The sequence below is a fragment of the Oncorhynchus keta genome, chromosome 19 (assembly GCF_023373465.1).
Source record: "Oncorhynchus keta strain PuntledgeMale-10-30-2019 chromosome 19, Oket_V2, whole genome shotgun sequence".
Lineage (NCBI taxonomy): Eukaryota > Metazoa > Chordata > Actinopteri > Salmoniformes > Salmonidae > Oncorhynchus > Oncorhynchus keta.
Genome location: NC_068439.1, coordinates 64005834 through 64030229, shown reverse-complemented (window position 1 = coordinate 64030229; position 24396 = coordinate 64005834). Strand labels below are relative to the sequence as shown.

The window sequence follows — 24396 nt, the reverse complement described above, 5'->3', positions numbered from 1 at the left end:
GTCTAGGCCAATTAGCAAAAGAAGTATTGAAACCCAGGAATTATCTGATGGATTTGGCGGGAACTGGAACATGCTTTCGTACAAGTTGATCCAGAGCGTGCCAAACACGCTCAATGGGTGACATGTCTGGTGAGTATTCAGGCGATGGAAGAACTGGGACAATTTCAGCTTCCAAGATTTGTCTACAGATCCTTGCGACATGGGGCTGTGCATCATCATGCTGAAACATGAGCTGATGGCAGCAGATGAATGGCACGACAATGGGCTTCAGGATCGTCATGGTATCTCTATGCATTCAAATCGCCATCGATAAAATGCAACTGTGTTCATTGTCCATAGCTTAAGCCTGTCCAAACCATAACCCCACCGCCACCATGGCACTCTGTTCACAATGATAACATCAGCAAACCGCTCACCCATACGCCATATGCCGTCTGCCCGGTACAGTTCAACAGCATGTACACTTCTCACAGTACACTTCTCCAGCGTGCAAGTGGCTATTGAATGTGAGCATTTGCTCACTGAAGTCGATTACGACGACGAACTGCAGTCAGGTCAAGACCCTGGTGAGGACGACAAGCATGCAGATGAGCTTCCCTAAGACGCTTCTGACAGTTTGTGCAGAAATTCTTTGGTTGTGCAATCCCACAGTTTCATCAGCTGTCCGCGTGGCTGGTCTCAGACGATCCCGCAGGGGAAGAGGCCGGATGTGGGTATTGACTAGACACCCTTCGATAACTTCAAGTCCCCTCAGAAACCTTCACACTCAAAAGGGAATGAATAAAGAGCCCAAGGCAGTAATCAATAGACTCTGCCACACAAACAGCACTCCCAGTTCCAGGAAAGAATGCATGCCACAAACATACTGTGAGTCCTTCCTAATGCATTGCATTGTCATCAACTGAGCAGTGAATTTGTGAGATACAAGCAGAAATAAATAAGTAATTAGGATGTCCCTCCTAATGCAATGCATTGTCATCAACCGGGTTGTGATTGCAATCAAGTTTTGTTTTATCTTTCTTTTTTATATCACACTGAACATTCGGTAAAACACTAGTGGCCTGCAGTATTCAAGCACAGAGCGATCACTGCTCAGTGATTTACTTGAAGACAGAGGTTTCTTATCAGTGTAGAGAATCCTTCCATTTGTAGTCTCTCCTCATTGCGCTTTTGCCAATGCTATCTCAATCAGCTGTCAGCCAGGGGAATGATAGCTACCTTCTCTCCCACCTGACTGACAGACGGATACCGTGACAGAAAAACACAGAGTGACGGCTTAATAGACCAACCGACAGACGGACAGAATCAGGCTACACTGCCCCCTGTATTGCTGCAGGTTATACTCTAGGCCTGAGGCCCAGTGACTCAGTCGCCTCACTGCTCGGTGCCTTAAGGGACAGAGCTGGTGTGTCCTGTGTGTGATCTCATCATTGCGGTCCACAGAATCCCTCTTTGTTCCCCCTTATCCCGAATTCATGACCCCTGGAGGAGTAAACCAGTATTTGTGTGTGTGTGGGGGGGGGGTCACTTCTTCACACACATGGCCATTCATCGCCTCTGTGTGAGGAAGCATGCATGGAAAAAGTCCTTATTGAAACATGGAAGAAAGATAATGTTGTGTCCTCTCTGTTTCTTCTCAAAATTCAAAGTATTTTTTCTCTCTCTTCGTCTCTCTCTCTCCCTCTCGCTCTCTCATCATCCTTCCCTTGTCTCAATCTGTCTGGTCAAATGAAGGCTGTTCCACCAGTGTCACAAGGGATGGACTTGCTGGGTCCATGGTGGTTGACGGCTTGTTTCACAGCGCTGACCTACTTCACCAAGCCTGGCCTCAATAGTTGGGGAGCACTGTGGTGTGCCGGGATACACCTGGCTAGCACCACTAGCTAATTAGTTACATCCAGACAGTCACATTCAGGGATTATACCCAGCACACTCAGCTCTCTCGCCCACAGATCCCTATTCATTCGTGGGGCTGTGTTTTCGGAGCCTGCTAAACTCCCTGGATCCTGGGGGAATGTCGGTTGCCTGGTGTGGTAGTCTGAGTGAGTGGTCACTCTGCATGTAAAAAAAACTGTCAGGCAGGATGGGAATATCAAGCATGGAGGTGATGTAATGAATAAACTTAAGGGCGGCAGGTAGCCTAGCGGTTAAGAGCGATGGGCCAGTAACCGAAAGCAAGCTGGTTTGAGTCACAGAGACGACTCAGAGAAAAATATGCCCATGTGCCCTTGAGCAAGGCACTTAACCCTAATTGTTGCTCTGTCTGCTAATACATTTTTTTTAGTAATGTTTTAATGTAAACTTCCTCAGCAGTTAATCGACAGTTGTTCTCCACCATTAGATAACAGTGTGTTATGTGACGCCTGGCACCTGGGGAACTTAAGGTTTAATAGTGCATATGCCATGATGAATCTGTGCAGTGTTAGGTTTCACTCTGACAAATGTCTCTCCATATGCCATGATGAATCTGTGCAGTGTTAGGTTTCACTCTGACAAATGTCTCTCCATATGCCATGATGAATCTGTGCAGTGTTAGGTTTCACTCTGACAAATGTCTCTCCATATGCCATGATGAATCTGTGCAGTGTTAGGTTTCACTCTGACAAATGTCTCTCCATATGCCATGATGAATCTGTGCAGTGTTAGGTTTCACTCTGACAAATGTCTCTCCATATGCCATGATGAATCTGTGCAGTGTTAGGTTTCACTCTGACAAATGTCTCTCCATATGCCGTCTGGTATGTTTTCAATGTGCTGTGGCACATTGTATGTTGTTGCCAATTTCATATGGCACCTGCTCAATCAAAGTGAGATCAATAGAAACCTATCATCAATAAAATGACAGTCAACATTAAATCATTGCATTAAATCTCCAAGCATATAATTGTGTTTACACAACTCGGTCAATGAGGTTTGATAGTATATCTACTATCTTCTAGAAATGAATGTCTGTTCTCTGTTGTTAGTGCCACTGATTGTAAAGATGGAGCGGTCCTAGTTATTGTCCCTCAACACTTTCCCCACTATTCCTCAGGAGTCACTGTGACACTGCTGAGAGAATGGTCCTACTCAATCCTCCGGCAGCAGCACTTCCTAAAGCATTTTCCTCAAAGTTCAGAATGTTCCTGATCCGAGATTGAATTTGCTGCATAATGCTACAAGCTGAAGCACTCTCACAGTGGTGCCCTCATATTTCCTTCACTGGAAACAGTGTTCTCTAGCAACATCCTGTACTGTACCAACACACGTTAGTACAACACAGGAACTGACAGAAGACCTCCATGAAGGTAAGATAATGCCTTTACCACCACCTCATCATACTCACACTGTGTTGATTTCCATGTCCAGCCTGAGAATATATGTAGCACGTGTCTTTTGGAATGACTCATGGCCCTGAAATGTCCCTGCCATCTAAGCTACGCCACATTATCACAGGCTGGTGTGGAAGCAGGAAATGGAAAATCACTGCCATGCCGATCGTGTGCTACAGTATTAAGGTCCTGAAAGTCAAACCCCAGCAAGACAGGCACAGTGATCCTGCCATTTTAATTAACCCCAGAGCTGTGATAAGTTGTCCCCCCCATCCCCCCATCTTTCTAATCTTCCCTTGTTGCAGTTTGAGAGTGGCTGAATACACCAGGGAGGACTGGATCTCTCAAATTCAGGTGACAGCAGCCAACAAAAAAAGCCCATTTAATTTCTCTTAGTCTTGCTGATCTCCCTCACGTTCAAACATGATGAGAAAACGCTGTGTTTTGGTAAGATCCTCTAGAACCCTCAAACTAAGAATAGAATATGTTTCTAAACACTTCTACATCGATGTGGATGCTACCATGATTACGGATAATACTGAATGAATCATGGATAATGATGAGTGAGAAAGTTAGACGCACAAATATCATACCCCAAAGACATGCTAACCCCTCACCATTACAATAACAGGGGATGTTAGCATTTTTTGGGGGGGGGGGCTTTGATATTTATGAGTCTAACTTTCTCAATACTTTTGTAATGCACTGCATCTGTAAGGTCCCTCAGTCGAGCAGCGAATTTTAAACACAGATTCAACCACAAAGACCAGGGAGGTTTTCCAATGCCTTGCAAAGAAGGGCACCTATTGGTAGATGGGTCAAAATAAAATAAAAAGCAGACACTGAATATCCCTTTGAGCATGGGGAAGTTATTACACTTCGGATGGTGTATCAATACACCCAGTCACTACAAAGTTACAGGCGTCCTTCCTAACTCAGTTTCCGGAGAAGAATTAAACCGCTTAGGGATTTGACCATGAGGCCAATGGTGACTTTAAAACTGTTACAGTTAATGGATATGATTAGAGAAAACTGAGGATGGATCAACAACATTGTAGTTACTGGACAATACAAACCTACACTGAACAAAATATAAAACGCTGCGTGTAAAGTTTGGTCCCATGTTTCATGAGCTAAAATAAAAGATCCCAGAAATGTTCCATTTCCACAAAAAGCTTATTTCTCTCAAATTTTGTGAACAAATTTGTGTACATCCCTGCTGGTGAGCATTTCTCCTGTGCCAAAGTAGATCATCCATCCACCTGACAGGTGTGGCATAAAAAGAAGCTGATTAAACAGCATTATCATTACACTGGTGCACCTTGTGCTGAGGACAGTAAAATGCCACTTTAAAATGTGCAGTTTTGTCACACAACACAATGCTACAGATGTCTCAAGTTTTGAGGGATCGTGCAATTGGCATGCTGACTGCAGGAACATCCACCAGAGCTGTTGCCAGAGAATGTAATGTTAATTTCTCTACCACAAATCTCCAACGTCATTTTTGAGAATTTGGCAGTACGTTCAACTGGCCTCACAACCGCAGACCCTGTGTAACCATGCCAGCCCAGGACCTCCACATACGGCTTCTTCACCTGTGGGATTGTCTGAGACCAGCCACACAGATGGGTCACACCAGATACTGACTAGTTTTCTGATCCACTTTTGTTAAGGTACCTGTGACTAACATATCTGTATTCCCAGTCATGTGAAATCCATATATTAGGGCCTAATTAATTTATTTCAATTGACTGATTTCCTTATATGAACTGTAATTTATTAAAATCTTTTAAATTGTTGCATGTTGCATTTATATTTTTGTTCACTGTAAATGACAGAGTGAAAAGAAGCCGGTACAGAATACAAATATTCCAAAACATGAATCCTGTTTGCAATAAGTCACAAAAGTAAAACTGCAAAAACGTTATGTCCTGAATACAAAGTGTTATATTTAGGGCAAATCCAACACAATACATCACGGACTACCACTCTTCATATTTCCAAGCATGGTGGTGGATGCATCATGTTATGGGTATGCTTGTCATCGGCAAGAACTTGGGAGTTTTTTTAGGATAAAATTAAACGGAATAGAGCTAAGCAAAGGAAAAATCCTGCAGGAAAACCTGGGTCAGTCTGCTTTCCAACAGACATTTGGAGACAAATTCACCTTTCAGCATCACAATAACCTAAAACACAAGGCCAAATATACACTGGAGTTGCTTACCAAGACGTGGCCAAGTTACAGTTTTGATTTATATCTGCCTGGAAACTAGACTTGAATGGCTGTCAACAACCAACTTGACAGAGATTAAAAGAAAATATTGTACAATCCAGGTGTGCAAAGCTCTTAGAGACTAACCGTGAAAGACTCATAACCGTAATCGCTGCTAAAGGTGATTCTAACATGTATTGACTCAGGCTTGTGAAAACGTATGCAAATTAGATATTAGTTTTTCATTTTCAATAAATTTGCAACAATTTCTAAAAACATGTTTCCCCTTTGCCATTATGGGTTATTGTGTGTAGATCAATTTAATTTATTTTGAATTCAGGCTGTAATAACAAAATGTGGAATAAGTCAAGGGGTATGAGTACTTTCTGAAGGAACCTTAGGTCCCTCTCCTCACAAGGAAAACCTTTTCCTCAGGGACCCATAAAGTCCGCCATGATGGATTTTCCCGCCATCTTTAATTTTGCGAAAAACACTTAAATCGCTAGTTCTCTGCAACCAAATGACCAAAACTTGACATGTCGCATCTATGGACAAAGGTCTCAACGCAATATTTTCCAGACTAGTACCGAAAACAACATGGCCTCCATGATCAATAAACATTCACGTGGTCTGGCATAAACATGCATATAAGTCAGTTACAGATTGTAACTTATATTGTAACAACATTTGGTATACATGTTGCAAACACTGTAAAAACTCAACATGCAAGAACATTCATATCGGGGGTGCTGCAACGGGCACGTTTTGTTACTGTCAGTACAGTCGAGTTTGAATTGTTGTCACTAATTGGCCCATGGGGAGGGTGCGGGGTACTGCATCATTCATGGGGACTAAATGTTTACTGTTGCCTTGTTTAAGGGTAGTTCTAAAAGAGTTTCCTGCAGGAATGCTTTTTAAATGTGCAGGGGCTGAAATTCCAAACAGAAAATATCTCATGATTCCATTGGTGCGAAACAGAACAAAAGCAGAATTACCCCACTGGGGAAAAAAGCACCAGTTCACTGAGCCAAAGACCCAAATTATTTGCAAAGCATCCGATACAGCAGTGTTGAAATGCACTGCAATGTCTGATTATCAGAATATTACCACATCAAAACAATCTTGGATTATTTTTTTACTTGTTTTGTTAAATAACTGCCTTAGCTTCCTACCATCAAGTTTCTCAGGGGGTCACTTAGAAGCTTCTTAAGTGAACAGTGAAGAGGCAACACTCTTCACATTAGGCTCTGAATGCTGGCATTCTAGGCAGAGTTGCAAAGAAAAAAACATATCTCAGACTGGCCAATACAAAGAAAAGATTAAGATGGGCAAAAGAACACAGACACTCGAGAGACGAACTCTGCCTAGAAGGCCAGCACCCCGGAGTCACCTCTTCAATGTTGACGTTGAGACTGGTATTTTGCGGCTACTATTTAATGAAGCTGTCAGTTGAGGACTTGTGAGGCTTCCGTTTTTCAAACTAATGTACTCGTCCTCTTGCTCCGTTGTGTCCCAGGGCCTCCCACTCTTTCTATTCTGGTTAGTGCCAGTTTGCGCTGTTTTGTGAAGGGAGAAGTACACAGCACTGTACGGGATGTTCAGTTTATTGGTAATTTCTTGCATGGGATAGCCTTCATTTCTCAGAACAAGAATAGAGAGACGAGATTCAGAAGAAAGTTCTTTGCTTCTGGCCATTTTGAACCTGTAATCGAACCCACAAATGCTGATGCTCCAGATACTCAACTAGTCAAAAGAAGGCCAGTTTTATTGCTTCTTTGATTGCTAACATAATGGCAAAAGGGTTTTCTAATGATCAATTTGCCTTTTAAAATGACGAACTTGGATTAGCTAACACAACGTGCCATTGGAACACAGGAGTGATGGTTGCTGATAATGGGCCTATTTATGCCTATGTAGTTATTCCATTAAAAAATCTGCCGTTTCTAGCTACAATAGTCATTTACAACATTAACAATGTCTACACTGTATTTCTGATCAATTTGATGTACATTTTAATGGACAAAAAAAATGTGCTTTTCTTTCAAAAACAAGGACATCTCTAAGTGACCCCAAACTTTTGAACGGTAGTATATGTAAATGTAATATTTTGGTTTTTCATTTTTAATACATTTGCAAAACTTTCTAAAAATCTGTTTTTGCTTTGTCATTATGGGGTATAGTGTGTGGATTGATGATGGGGGAAAAAAACTATTTAATCCATTTTTAGCAAAAGGCTGTAATGTAACAACATTTTTTTTAAGTCAGGGGGTCTGAATACTTTATGAATGCACTGCACAGTCAATTAACTCTTGTAAAGGTAAAGGGGCATGGCTGACAACAAGGTTATATTCAGAGACAAATGCAGATGTAAATGGCAGACATCATCCTTCATTTAAAAACTGACAATGGCGTGACCATTGTTACATCGGTGAACGCTACAAAGAAAACTGAATTTTAATTTCAATATCCATTTTCTTACATTCATTTATGAATATTGAAAAATATTAACATTAATATTTTAAATATGTAAAAACATATTTGGCTTTCATATATTGTTGAACATAATCTACTCTACGGGCATATATTAAAGTTCCAGAGTGGCCCATTTTATACATAGACATTGGTTCCATTGTCTACTATGACAATCACAGCCCTCCTTTCACTTACTGCATATCATTGCAAATCCAGCAAATCACCAGTAGAGGGCAACCATTTTGAATCCATTTCACCGTCACTCTGTTGGTAATGTTTACAAATTGGATCTTAATGCTATAAAGTAGCAGAGATCCCACTCTGGAACTTTGATATGCCCGTAGAGTATATCAAAATGTTTATATTTTCAATATCAAAATATTTATATTTTCAATATTCAGGTTTATATTTTCAATATTAGTAAATGAATGTCCGAAAATTATTATTGACATCAAAATACTATTCATAGGCCTACAGAGCAAGCGGTAAGTCTTCATATGACACCAAGTTTTGCTTTGTAGCACCTACAGATAAAACATGGAGTCTTAAAGAAATACTTCCGATCTTTGGTGACTAGTAAGTCTATTTTAAACCTCTGGCTTTGGCCTGGATGTGTCAATATCCACATTTCCATCCACAGTTTTCATGTGAGTAAAGTCATACAGTAAAATAAAAATCACAACAGCTGTGATAGAAACAGGAAGACAGATCATTTGTTCGTTCAACATGGTGAGATCTTTTTGTGTCTGTAAAATGAATTATGCGAGAACTGGCAGTGGAAATATTGATATAATATCCATCATATCAAAGTAACTTGGAGTCACACAATGATATGGTGTGGTCCTCCCACTATGATAAATTATGATGAACTTCACAGGGAAGTAAACGTGCACAGTAATGAGCTTGATGCTCCTTTCCAATAAATAGAGGGTCTTATCCTGTTGACATGATGATCAATGCTTGACTGACATTTGACAAATAAAAATATTATCCATAATGATCTCATCATGTAGACTAGCCTACCTAGCCTAGAGTGGAAAATGTGTCATCACGCACCGATTTTTAACAGCAACAAGTCAGTTTGGTGGAAACGGCGCATTTCAGTTCTTTATGCATATTTGCATTGAAAATCTGTCGCCAATTGGATGGATACCTAGATAAAGTGTAGTTCATACATGCATAATCTACGGTCTTACCTCAATTAACCATGAAATCCCTAGTTTGAAAGCAGCTTTTTACTGCAAGCTGTGCTGCGCCATTTTCCCTCATGTGGGCCAGCCCCCTAGCAATTCAAGTTCTAGCTTCAGCCCCTTGCCATTTGAGTGACAGCTAGCAAGACACCCACAGAGCAGAGCGAGAGAAAGAGAGCAATGACGTAGTGCACATATTGGCACATGTGACTTAATAAACAATTTTCTGGGACTACTTTTGGCTTGTGAGCGCTACTTTCAGATTTACTGGCTAAAAAGTATACAAAAGTACCACAGAATCTATTTAAAGGGGGCCTGGGTAAGGCAAAAATATCACGAATATTCAGATTTACAATTAATTATTTCTAAATCATGCTTTAAGATTCACATTTGAAATATATGTTAAAGCACCCATGCACTTTTTAAATCACTATGTCTAATACATCACTGTTTGTTTATTTCTCTGAGTCTCCTTTTGCCATTGAAATGCTCATTCTGATAGTGTAGACTTGTTGATACAAATGTAAATATATTTACATACTTAGCCCTGCTTGGCGGACAGGATCGTCTAGAGCCCTTAAACTCAACTCTGGACCTCGAAGCCAGTTCCACTTAGGTTTTTCATTGTTCCCCTCTAATCAGGGACTGATTTAGACCTGGGACACCAGGTGGATAATATTAATTATCAGGTAGAACCAAAAAAAAAGCTTGTAGGGTAAGAGTTGAATATGCCTCCTTTAGAGCCTACCCCGCTTACCCCTTCAAAGAAGGAGGATACATACGCAAATAAAAGATGACTGGTCATTGGTCAGAATAATCACATCAGATTGTGAGCCATGATCTGGGTCAAAAACACCATCCCACCTGAACAGGCTGAAATTACACAAAAATAGCATTATTATAATTTTTACAATTTCAGTGTTATTGGAAATATCATTAAAAAACAGGAAGTCACATTTTGAAACTGCACTGCCCCTTTAACAATGACCCTTTAATTACATTTTGTGAAAATCTCCAAAATCACCCTAATGCAGCATTTGCCAGTATTAAACTAAACAAACAGGACATTGTCCATCTGAGACTTGCCAAAGGTTAACCCTGCTTGGACTGGATACCCCATTTTCAGTTTAAACTTTTGCTCAGAGTGAACTTTTTGTCTGACTCTATATGATTCCATTTGACGTCAGAGTGACTCTCGTGAGCCATGTAAGGCTCTTTGACCTCACTCACATTGAAATTACACTCCGAAATTAAACTCCAAAACTGCAAGTGACATTCAACCATGGCTCAGCAAAGAGCTTTAGTATTGATTATCTGCTTGCAGAGACAGTGACTAAGATTGCTTGTTAGACCAAGCTCTGTATGACTATCTATATCATGCTGAGTTAAGTATTTCAAATATTTCACAAAATGTTATCAATTTATATTTGAAAGTATTTGATTCAAACAAGCACCAGTCTTCACATTCCATCTTAAAAAGGGCCAGATAGATTCTGGGGTTCCCTTTAATAGTTCCAGACATTCTAACCATTTTATCTTCAGCTGTTCAGTGCCTAGTCATGCTGCCATAGGAAAGAGGAACAAAGTTGCGCTGTGAGACCCAGGAAGTGTTGCCTAGCCATGTGAATGGCTTGGATGCACCAGAACAATGCTCGCCGCCTGCCGTTTCCTCAGACAGCCACCCAAATTCCATGTATTATACCCCAGGTTGCCTAGCAGTGGAACCCTCCTATTGAAGCCTCAATCACACAGTACAACCTGCCAAAAAACATTGGTTTAAAAGCCTTGAAAATAACCACTACATTTTCAAAGTTTCTATCAAAAAGCCTTTTCTTCTGCAATACAGAAACCGGGGGAAAAAATGTTTTGCTTCAGCAAACACATTTCTTGATCCATGTTTAATTATTGTTGTGTGAAGAGGTGGAGCAAGTTTGTATTTCCAGCTGCAGAATTTTAGCCATTGCCTAAAATTTGCTCAGGAGCTCTTTTCAGGAGTTGAAACGATGAACTTCCTATTCAAGTGCTCCATCTGCTTGACTTTCACTAGGTTGAATGACAACTAATGAGTAAAAGAGATCCTATGCCTGGCAGAATCTGTCCTTACTACTATATTATAACTGATTAGATCACTCTCAATCCTGTGTGTTATCGATCTCAGCCTAAAGTACTGTCATTACAGATATACACTGAGTATACAAAACATGAAGGACACCTGCTCTTTCCATGACAGACTGACTAGGTGAATCAAGGTGAAAGCTATGATCCCTTATTGATGTCACTTGTTAAATCCACTTCAGTGTAGATAAAGGAGAGGAGACTGGTTAAAGGATTTTTAAGCCTTGGATTTTGTATGTATGTCTTTCAGAAGTTGATTGGGCAAGACTAAAGATTTAAGTGCCTTTGAACGGGGTATGGTAGTAGGTGCCAGTTGCACCGGTTTGTGTCAAGAACTGCAACACTGCTGGGTTTTTGACTCATAACAGTTTCCTGTGTGTATCAAGAATGGTCCACGACCCTAAGGATATCCAGACAACTTGACACAACTGTGGGAAGCATTTGACTCAACATGGGCTTTCGACACCTTGTAGAGTCCATGCCCTGATGAACTGAGGCTGTTCTGAGCGCAAAAGGGGGCTTGCAAATCAATATTAGGGAGGTGGCCCTAATGCTTGGTGTACTCAGTGTACATTTCCCAGTTGCACCATTGCAAGATAGTCAAAGAAATACATCTTATGAGGTGAGAGAACGTAACAAGGTTGGTAATTGAAATAAAAGAGCTCCATTGAAGGAGACGGAGCCTCCATTTTCTACAGTGAAGCATAAAATGTGTCTTGTTTATGCCCTGAGGCCAGGCGGGACAAAAATGACCCATAAGATAATGGATTCAGAGGACATGTCTCTTTTCATTCATCTTACAACCCACCATGCAAGCAATGAACGTTATTACAGTTCTTGTAATATTTAATAAAAAATAGAAAGTGTGTCAGGCAGCCAAGAAAAGCTCAAAAGCTGCAAAAAAAGATGGATCATTGCAGTAAACTCATTGTTGTGGGAAATTACCACAGAGCCAAAGATCTGCTTCCACTGAATAAAGTGGATCGGCAGAAATCAAGTTTGGTGCAATGATGCTACTCTGTTGTTCTCTGTTGTTGTGTTGATGAATTCCCTCAAGTTAGTCTGTGACAGGCTGCAAAACAATAAAGCTACACAGTCCCTAAAGGGAAAAGCAGTTCCGAAACCTGTATTGCTTGTAATTGTCCACCATTCCTCTTTAGGATAGAGTACATCTTTACATAATTGATATAATGCAGTTTACAAAGCTATTGTTTACCTGCTCACTACATTACACTACCCAATGAATGTTTTTGTTTCAAATATGGATTTGCATGTAAACATTTAGCCTTATCAAAAACAATTATCCTGAAGCTGCCATTAGCCTATAGCTAAAAGGTTAGAGAGATGATGGGGAAACCAGGAGTAGTTGATAGACTCACCGTATCTAGTGGTGTAGCAGACTCCCTTTTCTGATATTCCGTCATGGCATCAGCTAATCCAAGCTTCCGCAAACACAACACGTCACAACCATGATACAAGGATGCTCCATTCCATCAGAAGCACATTCATCTGCATCCATCCAGCCATTTCAGATATGGCCTTTTTCATAACTCTTGGCATAGAAAGAGTATTATTGTATTCTTGGACAATTCAGTACAGTAAATTCCAGCTGGTCACAGAAACCTTGAAGACTGATTCTTTGAGGCAGCCCAACATCCTGATAACAAAAACAACAGCGAGTCACTTTCACAGTGAGAGTGGAATTTTCTCCCTCCAGGACAACAACAGCCCCAAAGCAGCCGAGTGGGCAGCCCGATCTGGGCCTGCACAGACTACACCTCGCGGGACATTGTACTCTGGCTATATGGGAGTTCTAGGGATGAAGAGGAGCAGCATATGGCAAGGAGAAAGTAGGCAGACCAAGGCAAGACCACCAGTTGTCATCCTCCACTGTGCCCTCTCACTGTCGCAGCTGGACCTCCATTACTCCTGTCTGAGGCTCAGAGGCACACACAGTAAGCAGATACACAAGCACATGCCACAGACATTCCACAAGAGAGGAACCAACACAAAGCACCACTTGCTTGAGTATAGAGTGTACACACAAACACACTTCTTAAGGTGATATGGCACTGGCAAACACACACACTGTTGATCCAAAATAAATCTTAGCAGAGGGAGGAATAAAAAAAAAAAGCAACAGAGTATTAATTTAACAACTCTGATCCTGGGGTTTGGATGACTCAAGTAAACCCTTGTTATCAATTAATGAGTCTCCAACTGGTTTGGATAGGCTTTGCTGTAAGACCCATATAGGTGCTCCTAAGTGGCGCAGCGGTCTAAGGTACTGCATCTCAGTGCTAGAGGCATCACTACAGAAACCCTGGTTTGAATCAAGGCTGTATCACAACCGGCCGTGATTGGGAGTACAATAGGGCGGCGCACAAATGGCCCAGCATGGTCCGGGTTTGGCCGGTCTAGGCCGTCATTGTAAATGCTGGCCTTCTAGGCAGAGTTCCAGTGTCTGTGTTCTTTTATCATCTTTTATTTTTATTAGCCAGTCTGAGATATGACTTTTTTTTTGCAACTCTGCCTAGAAGGCCAGCATCCCGGAGTCACGTCTTCACTGTTGATGTTGAGAGTGGTGTTTTGCGGCTACTATTTAATGAAGCTGCCAGTTGAGGACTTGTGAGAGGTATGTTTCTCAAACTAGACACTAATGTTCTTGTCCTCTTGATCAGTTGTGCACCGGGGTCTCCCACTCCTCTTTCTATTCTGGTTAGAGCCAGTTTGCGCTGTTCTGTGAAGGGAGAAGTACACCGCGTTTTACGAGGTCTTCAGTTTCTTGGCAATTTTTCACCTTCATTTTTCAGAACAAGAATTAGACTGACAAGTTTCAGAAGAAAGTTCTTTGTTTCTAGTCTTTTGAGCCTGTAATCGAACCCACAAATGCTGATTCTCCCAGATACTCAACTAGTCTAAAGGCCAGTTTTATTGCTTCTTTACTCAGCATAACCATTTTCAGCTGTGCTCACATAATTGCAAAAGGGTTTTCTAATGATCAATTAGCCTTTTAAAATTATAAACTTGGATTAGCTAAAACAATGTGCCATTGGAAGACAGAAGTGATGATTGCTGATAAATGAAACTCTGTATGCCTCTGCATGTAGGTATTCCATTAAAAAAAATCTGCATTTCCAGGTACAATAGTCATTTACAACATTAACAATGTCTACACTGTATTTCTGAACAATTTGATGTTTTTTTAATGGACCAAAAAAAAGTGTCATTTCTTTTAAAAACAAGGAAATTTGTGACCCGAAAAAAAACAAGGAAAGTGACCCGAAAACTATTCAACTAGAGGTCGACCGATTAATCGGAATGGCCGATTAAATTAGGGCCGATTTCAAGTTTTCATAACAATCGGAAATTGGTATTTTTAGACACCGATCTTGCCAATTATTATTTTATTTTTTACACACCATTATTTAATCTTTATTTAACTAGGCACGTCAGTTAAGAACACATTCTTATTTTCAATGACGGCCTAGGAACGGTGGGTTAACGGCCTCGTTCAGGGGCAGAACAACGGATTTTCACCTTGTCAGCTCGGGTGATCCAATCTTGCAACCTTACAGTTAACTAGTCCAACGCAATAACGACCATGCACTCCATAAGGAGACTGCCTGTTACGCAAATGCAGTAAGGTAATTTGCTAGCTAGCATGAAACTTCACTTATAAAAGACAAATCAATCATAATCACTAGTTAACTACACATGGTTGATCATATTACTAGATATTATCTAGCGTGTCCTGCGTTGCGTATAATCTGACTGAGCATACAAGTATCTAATTATCTGACTGAGCGGTGGTAGGCAGAAGCAGGCGTGTTAACATTCATTCAAACAGCACTTTTGTGCATTTTGCCAGCAGTTCTTCATTGTGCTCAAGCATTGCGCTGTTTATGACTTCAAGCCTATCAACTCCCAAGATGAGGCTGGTGTAACCGAAGTGAAATGGCTGGCTAGTTAGTGCGCACTAATAGCGTTTCAAACGTCACTCGCTCTGAGCCTTGGGGTGGTTGTTTCCCTTGCTCTGTATGGGTAACACTGCTTCGAGGGTGGCTGTTGTCGTTGTGTTCCTGGTTCGAGCCCAGGGAGGAGCGAGGAGAGGGACGGAAAGCTAAACTGTTACACTGGCAATACTAAAGTGCCTATAAGAACATCCAATAGTCAAAGGTTAATGAAATACAAATGGTATAGAGGGGAATAGTCATATAATTCCTATAATAACTACAACCTAAAACGTATTACCTGGGAATATTGAAGACTCATGTTAAAAGGAACCACCAGCTTTCATATGTTCTCATGTTCTGAGCAAGGAACTTAAACGTTAGCTTTCTTACATTGCACATATTGCACTTTTACTTTCTTCTCCAACACTTTGTTTTTGCATTATTTAAACCAAATTGAACATGTTTCATTATTCATTTGAGGCTAAATTGATTGTATTGATGTATTGATGTATTATATTAAGTTAAAATAAGTGTTCATTCAGTATTGTTGTAATTGTCATTATTACAAATACCAATTAAATCGGCCATTTAAAAAAAATTATGTATCAGCTTTTTTGGTCCTCCAATAATCGGTATCGGTGTTGAAAAATCATAATCGGTCAACCTTTATTTTCAACTGTAGTGTATATATAAATAAATATAATTCAAATAATAAAAAAGAGAAAAAAAGGCTAACTTACTGAACAAAGGGGCTTGACAGGTATTTTTCACCCAGACTCTCCACTTGACATTATGCTGATGACCACTGTCACAGAATTTGCAGAGACCAGTAATTACTTATTTTCTGACCAGTGAATAGCATACACTACAATTGCTCATTTGAACCCTTAAGAGAGTCTGGAATGCTGGTTTTGGGCTTTGGGAAAAAAGTAACACCTTTTAAAAGCAGAACACAAGCAGGATGAAAATCAAAACATTACTCTTGTTTACGTCCGTTGTCGAAATGAGACCAAAGTGCAGCGTGGAAAGTGTACATCTTTATTTTAGATGAACACCAAAAAAACAACAAAAGATAAACGAACGTAACGTTCTGCAGGCTACACAGTAACAAGATCCCACAAACTCAGGTGGAAAACAGGCTGCCTAAGTATGATTCCCAATCAGAGAAAACAACAGACAGCTGCCTCTGATTGGGAACCATACCCGACCAACAAAGAAATAGAAAACTAGAATTCCCACCCAAATCGCACCCTGACCTAACCAAATAGAGAAATAAACAGGCTCTCTAAGGTCAGGGCGTGACAGTACCCCCCCCCCCCACACACAAAGTTGCGGACTCCGGCCGCAAAAACCTGACTAAGAGGGAGGGTCCGGGTGGGCATCTAGCCTCGGTGTGGCGCCGGTTCGGGGGCGTAGACCCCGCTCCGCTTGCTGATCCCTCCGCTACCGTGAAACCGGACCGTGGATCATCGCAGGAGACTCCGGACCGTGGCTCGTCGCCGGAGGAACCAGACCGTAGATCGTCACCGGAGCGTGGATTGTCTCTGGAGGCTCCGGGCCACGGTCTCAGGAGGTTAAGTTTACACTGAAAGTGTTGTTTTTTTCATCTCGAAAATGTATACAAATTATTATTTTTAAGTTTTAGTTGCAATGCAAAAAAAAATACAACGGACCAAGGCATTAACAAGGCATTCTGCATTATAAGATTATCAGCTATACAGGTGGGACCATGTGAACGACAATCCCAATGCTCCGTTTTAACGGTGTGCAGTAATTTAACCTTTAGATTTTTGAAAATTAATTCTTGCTGATGTGAAATATAGGTATGTTTCCAAAACCGTACCCCCAAGTAATGCTTAAAGTTCAGTCCAACGTCCCCTGGCCAAAAGATAACAGTACACCCAAGGGCAGAAGACAGCGCCTATGAATGGACTACCCGCGCGACCCAACTGGAAATCACAATTTGGGAACCACTAGGCTACTTACTACTTTAGGTAATTGTGATTTGTGCAGGTGGTTGATGATTGCTGAATCTTCATGCTACAACACTATTGTTTCCATACAAATATCAAAAACACATAACCAAAAACAGCATTTCAATATTTATTGAAATACGACAATGTAGGCTAATGTAAAATTGCATTCACACACTGCTGAAATATGTTTTTCTTGTTCTGACCAATTTCTCCGCTGTTTCAGAAAATGACGTTTTGATAAACGTGCACTGAATTTAAACTTAGCAAGTGGTGCTTTACAAAAGAAACGAATGAAGCAACAATAATACGCTATGTCAAGTGTTTGATGTAAAATTAAAAACGAATAATTATACATAGCCTATGCTCGAATTGTATGCATTTTATCACATTTGGTCCAGTCAAGTTGGGAGTAGCCTAACATTTCTCATTCTTACCTGCTAAACACTTTTCTTATCCTTTGAACCAGGGTCGGCGATGCCGTGATGGTTTCAGGAGGCATGGTCTCGATGGTGTTGACAACATGATTCTGCTGCGAGGATATCATCTCTGAACTAAACATTTAACGACCAGAAACCAGGTTGCATTCTGCTCCGTGCAAGGAGAGGAGGTAGGTCTCGGATACTCCACGAGGGACTAGATCCGATTATCGGTGCGCGCAGATGGACAACCTCAGCATTCATTCCATGGTTCACACAGGTGAAGATAATGACGCTGCTATATTTACAAAAAGTGAAGAATGTGTGTTGGCCACACACGCGGGGAGTTCATGAAAGATGCACCTGTACCTTAATGAAATGTTTGCAGAGGTACCCCGGTTCGTCAGTGTGCATTTTCTGAATGCCTACTTCAGACTGTGCGGTGATTATGAGGCGACTGGTTTTGGAAGGGACGTGAACTACCTTTATTAGCCAGCAGGGAGAGTGCATTCACCACAGTTAGTGCTGTTGAACCTGAGGGGAAAAAACACTGATTTCGGTCTACTGTTGGAATACAGCAATGTAAATAGCCTGCAGATAAAGCGGATAGTTGTGCTCTATATACATAGTCCCTACAAATAGTATGGTGTGGGGTTATAACAGATAAGCAATGCAGGTGTTCATTGGCGTAAATAAGCATTATGGAAATGTAAACCTATTTTTACTTTTTCAGTTTCAAAACTGACTGAATATTCCATTTGGATATAACCTAATGATTCTATTTGAATGGATAAAAGAAAGGAAATATTTGTATATTCATTCAAATAAATGTCATGTCATCCATATCAGTTGAATCACGGCAATGTTTCCAATGCCTTTGAATATGTCTATTTTATTCACCAAACCTTAAAATCTCTCTACCTTGAAGTCAAGTTAGCTGTTGCATAGTCTCGTGTTGCCGCCCTCCCTAACTCTGTACCGAAGCTAGCTGTCACAAGATCAGATGTCAAGGAAAGCTGTCACAAACAAAAGATGGGTTAGTGGTGATGAGACTTAAGCACAACTAAAAACAGTGAGCTGAGCTTTGCTTCCTCTAGTTAGAAAGACACCTCAACATAACCTAGTATTTTTTTTTCATCTCTCTGCCCACACAGGGACATTTTCACAGACAGTCAAGACGGGCTTGGTTTGGAGCTGTCAATCTTCCGGTGGAAACCACATGAGTCACTCAGAGCGACAATCACAATGTTTACAGGGAGAAAAACAGCATGTTCCATGAATAATGAAATTATGAATGATGAAATGTAATCTGAGCAGCAATGGGAGGAAAGGGCCTCTTCTCTCTGATGTAATTCTACAGCAGCACAGCGTATGAGAATCTAGATACTGTTGAATCATCGGGGGTCATTATTGTCATTCAAATGGACATGTTACACTGTGTCAGAGGGCTTACTACAGCCTCTATTTAAGCCTTTTTAATGGCTCAGCACAGCAGTCCCTATGTTCTGGAGAACTGTGGGGGGGTTTCTAGCCTGGAACACCATGTGGATCCGTCAGCCTGTCACACACACATCATTATGAGGCCATGAACAATGACAGGTGAACAACACATTATGTTAATATAAAGGCTTTGGTTTGGGGTACATTGGTGGTGGAGTTTACCTTGTGATCTTCTTTGGTCAGCACTACTTTACGAATAGGACCGTCTCCTTCAGTACATGTGTTTCCTGAGGGAGAGATCAAACAGGCAAATAAAGAATCAGTGATAATCAAACAGTGAAAAAAATACTTTAACTACAATGAACATCAATGAATATATTATCCTTAGTGTTGGCTCCAACAGCCCACTCACATGCCCACTGGAGATGGGCATGTGGTCGTTGTGGCCCACATCAAGTGCCTCCACAGCCTTTAACAGTTTGAGGAAGTCTCTCTACTACCTGTGCATCTGGAAAGCAACAGCACTTTCCTGTCAACCTGCTGGCCGCTGCACAAATCACGATGACTCATTCTCACCCCTCTTGTTAATTAGGTAGAATGAAACACATAATTAAAGGGTAATTGACAGAGAAATTGATTAAGTAAATTGTTTCACCCAGGCAGAGTTTTAAGCAGGGTTGGGGTAAATTCCATTTAAATTCCAGTCTATTCAGAAAGTGAACCAAATTCAAATTTCAAATGTCCCTCATTGAAAAGCATTGAAGAGAATTGAAATTGGAATGTCAGATTACTTCCTGAATTGACTGAAATTCAACTTGACCTCAACCCAGGATTTAAGTAGAAAGTATTCTGCCAAATTCACCTGGAATTCCAAATGTTAGAAGATTGCCATGGAGGATAGAGCCATGATAGGAGAGTATTGCATGTATGTATAAATATTTCTGCGTAACAATACGGACATTCTGCTGTGGAAGTTGTGAATGGCCATTGAATCTCTGTCGCAATAGCATTTTGCAGTAGCCTATTTTGTGTGTGCTGGAGTCACAGAATTAGCTGAGGACAGATCTCTTTTCACTGGAACAGAGGAAAATGCTCAGGGTAGCTGATAGCAGCTATGGATTTAGTCCATCCTAGACCTCTAATACTTGTGAGAGGCTGGTTTTAGTCCGTCTGTAAGATTTAGTCTGTCCTAGACCACTGATTCTCATCCTATTTGGACTTAGAGACAATGGAACAGCTTTGGCCTTGTATTCCTGATATGGGGGGTACTCCCGGGGCCATATGTGTACAAATGGAGTTATTTTACTTTATAAATATCTGACTATATTTAACTATGCTGGATGTTTTCTTCTTCTATTTTGGTCGCAGCATGAAATGCAGAAGAAAACAGTAATTACTCAGAATGTAAGCAATTTATGTTTATTTCTGTTTCATGATGTGATTTGTGAAATTAATGCAGTCATTTTATTGGGTTGGGTCCTACACAGGCAGTCCAATTCTGATATTTTTCCCAATTATTGGCAAAAGAGCTGACCTAATTGATCAAAATACCAATTAGTGGAAAATATCAGAATTAGGCTGCGTGTGTAAACATAGCCATAGTCTTTTTCAAGGGCTGAACTGATGATACACACTTCCACTGTCCGTCTCAGCCCCTCAGAACCTTAGCAGGTTGTTAGTACACCGAGAAACGGGTGCGGTCAAGGATGTACCTCATCAATGTATTGACCTGTGTTGCTCCGAATAATATACCTGTGGAGCTAATAAATCCATACAACTGTTTGTTAAACGGACCGATGCCAGTTAGAACGCTCTAGATATTATCTGCTAACACACACTTTAATTAGGCTACATATTACATTATTAAGTAGTCATTCAGATGTGGTTTATTTACGTTTGTTGGTACATGTTTGGAATGGCTGCTTCCTACAATTACATGTTACCAGACAGCACAAATCACCCATCCGCTGGAGGTTGAAAAGGCGCTGCGAAACATTGTCATGCACCAATACTCCAGCTATCACCTATCAGAGTTGTCATGGAAACATACAACGATCTGGGGGAGTTGTAGTATTTCTGTCACACACACACACAACACCTCCAGACGCACAGGCACACACTCTCTCTCTGATCTCTGTGTGTCTACTCCACTCAAGGACCACTTTCAATACAGGAAGGAATCCTCAGAGATACAGTAGCTGGTCCCTTACCAGTCCACGTCTGTGGTTATTTTATGGCACGTACTCTACACACGTGCAGCATTGTGCATGTTCAAGGACTGATCATTTCTTTCAACGTGCTGTTGTGGTACTATGCTGTTTGTCTGTTCATATTCAGTACAATCCTTTCAAGCAGCAGTCTTTCTTTCGCATTCCTCGAGGCAGCCCTCAAGGTACTCATAGATTATTCATGATAACTAGGCATTAATAAAACAGCAACAAATCAGCCAGTGTGGCAGTTCGCAGGATCTGTTTTTGTTGTCTTTGTCGATTTCGTAAGCTGAGATGCATTATTAGAGGAATAAGCACACAGAGGAATCAGGCACTGCAAGATAATTGTGGTGCTGTCTGAAAGGCTATCAGTAGCCAAACCCTATTTCCAATCTCAAACCCTGTGTAGTGATCCATCAGGGGCTATTCATCTTATCCGGTGTGTTAGTGGAGCATGACAGACGTCCTGTGAAGGCATAGAAATAACGACCCAACTGTGTAGGCACTAAATATAGTAGGCTAAATCATTCAAATGAATAAAACAGATGCCACTAGCAGGTCTTAATAAAACCTCATAGTCCTTGGATGTATTTATGTCTTCCCTAATGTGTCCTGACTGGGCTTGTGTGTATATAAAGGGACTTGAAATTATGATTTAGCCTTGGACTAATCCACCAAGATATTATTCTGAATCAATGTGCTGTGAATAATTCATGTAGATTTACCAACACTGGGGTTGGGCTTTGCTCTTTCCATAGATTGATCTGATACTATTCATAGTACCAACATACTGTGATACCTCTCAACCTAAACCCAATGGATATTCACTGCAGTTTTACTGTTAATACTGAATCAAGTCGAAATGGGGGACTGCCACAGGTTATGACTGATAAAGACGTGAAGGAGCGCTGTTTATTGTAGTAGTAGACCAAGGTCTATTAATGTTGCCTTTAAGTATTGAGTCATTTATCTTAAAATGTATCTTAAAAGGATGAAACTACAGAGATGAACAAGAAAGACAGCAGGATCCCACCTCATAAATTAGTAGTTTATAACCAGTTTTCCATTTCAATTCATTTAAAATGTGTACACGTGTAATTGGTTTCTATATCGTTTTTCTAAATCAATAAGAAATGTTTGACATATTATTTACAATCATACACAGATGAACAACATGGTTGCCACGGTTACTTCAGCGCTACACAGGAAACATTATTCACAATGCGAAAAGCCCTACCAGGCCCTACCCCAGTTCACAGTGGCGTTGGCACTGTTTACAACTAGAAGCCCATGTCTGTGAATGTGTTTATTTCCCCACCAGACTGAACATGAAGATTAAAATAAACATTCACAAATGAAGTACAAGCCTCCTACAAGGTCACATATTCATAATTGTTCATTAACGCACTCACAGTCCTATTTATAATTAGCTGCTTATAGCCAGCATACTGGAAACTGGCGGTGCTTTCTGCCATCCCCTTGTTGATCAATCAGCAGGGAGAACAGTCAACTGAAAGGAAGGAGTAATTAAAATAGGCTTTAGTCGTTCTACATCAGCTGTAAAAACTATGTTAATATCTCATATAAGACTTTTGGCTCATGAGCACCACTGAAATTATAGAAATGTTCGGAGCATCACTTTAAGACAATTTTTTACATCTAAATTCTCATGGATAGGAAGGAATCTTTTAAGACAAACCTCCACAAAATAACCAATTTATTGTATAGAGAAAGAGAGAAGCTCAGTCTGTCACCTTTTCTCATGTTACACTGGATCAAATCTAATCTCCTAAAGGCATCGCTAGGGTTGTTAGAGAAGTAAATATGGCATTTTGGATAAATGAGACGCCAAAATTTCAGTGCTAAAAAATTCCAAAGCTTACTAGAAGAAAATCCCCTCCCTTGTGAGGATGCGTTATGAACATAACGCAATTTCACTTCGTTCTCAATGACTGCCGTTTTCAACATTTATTTAAATGTTTTGGGTTGGCCAATAGGGGGACGATAGCATCGTATATCAATGTTGTATGGGTACATAATTGCGCAAGGACAAAGGTTGACATCGCCCAACGTAATTTCATGTAGTTCTCCATTTCTGCAGCCCATATGCCTTCACTTGGTCTAAAAGACTGACATGAAGAATGGATTTAAAGCAAATCTGCCTCAATGTTTACACGCAGCTGCCACATCACAAAACACTACACTCAACCATCTTACATTTGAGGGGGATGTTAAGACTTATGTAAAGTGCTGCATCAGAGAGTAGCAATACAGTGATTTGAGCTGCTCTCAGCTGCAGGTGTGTAAGCCTGCCTTGTATCGAGAACATAACACATTAGTATTTAAAACGAAGCGTTTAAAAAGTCGTGTTTGAAGATGCTTTCCCTTTGAATGATGGTGCAGTCCATGCATTTGAATGACTGCTGCATATCAATTCAGAAGGATGCAAGATGCTAGTCAGAGTGCCTCTCCCTAGGCACACAGCTTTCAGATGGTGAAACACATCCGTGGTTATATGGGTTGGGACGCAATGATCAGAGAACGGCAAACCACCGGTGTCAGTGCAAATAAAACATTCAACTAATATCTAACACATCCAAGGTTACTACAGCTTCACACTCAGTCCATTGTTCAATAGTTGATCTTTTGAGGTTAAATCCAGCAGGCCTTTCGGTGCATACATTACAGGGAGTAAAACACTTGTTCACCTTACCATAGACCACATTACATGTGAGGGGACATGCAGATAACAAGATCAGATAACACAACTCCATAAATCAACCTTTTACATCGGTTCAATTTAGCTCGCAGGAAGATATTATCAGCTGTTCAGTCTACCTTTAGAAGACGCTGAGGGAATCAACCCAAAGCATATAGGTGTACTGCATATATGGGGTTTTCAGTAACATTTATTGATGAACCTTCCTATGACAACCCAACCACTGGCTAGTGAGGAATTGAGAGTTTCAGTCCCATGGGTTAGCATTATGGTGTAAATGCATACGGCCTCCTGGAGTGTTGTTTGAACAGGTAAAAAACCCAGGATGGTGATTTACTGCCACCTGCAGTTATGGAATGTTTGCGTACAAGTATAATTC

General features: G+C 40.7%; 1 protein-coding gene and 1 long non-coding RNA gene across 2 annotated transcripts in view; one reads left to right on the top strand and one right to left on the bottom strand.

Annotated features, from left to right (window-relative positions):
- The window catches only part of LOC118398677 (solute carrier family 35 member F1-like), a 128516-nt gene extending 110700 nt beyond the window's left edge, over positions 1-17816 (bottom strand). Inside the window, exon 1 of the mRNA XM_035794249.2 lies at positions 17667-17816. Within this exon, the coding sequence (XP_035650142.1) occupies positions 17667-17791 (125 nt within the window). The 5' untranslated portion in view covers positions 17792-17816. The remainder of the gene's footprint in view (positions 1-17666) is intronic.
- LOC118398678 (uncharacterized) lies at positions 16838-17839 on the top strand. Its single transcript, XR_004828660.2, has 3 exons — positions 16838-16977; positions 17080-17250; positions 17699-17839. It is a non-coding gene; the product is annotated as an uncharacterized LOC118398678 (long non-coding RNA).
- Positions 17840-24396: the final 6557 nt, after the last annotated feature.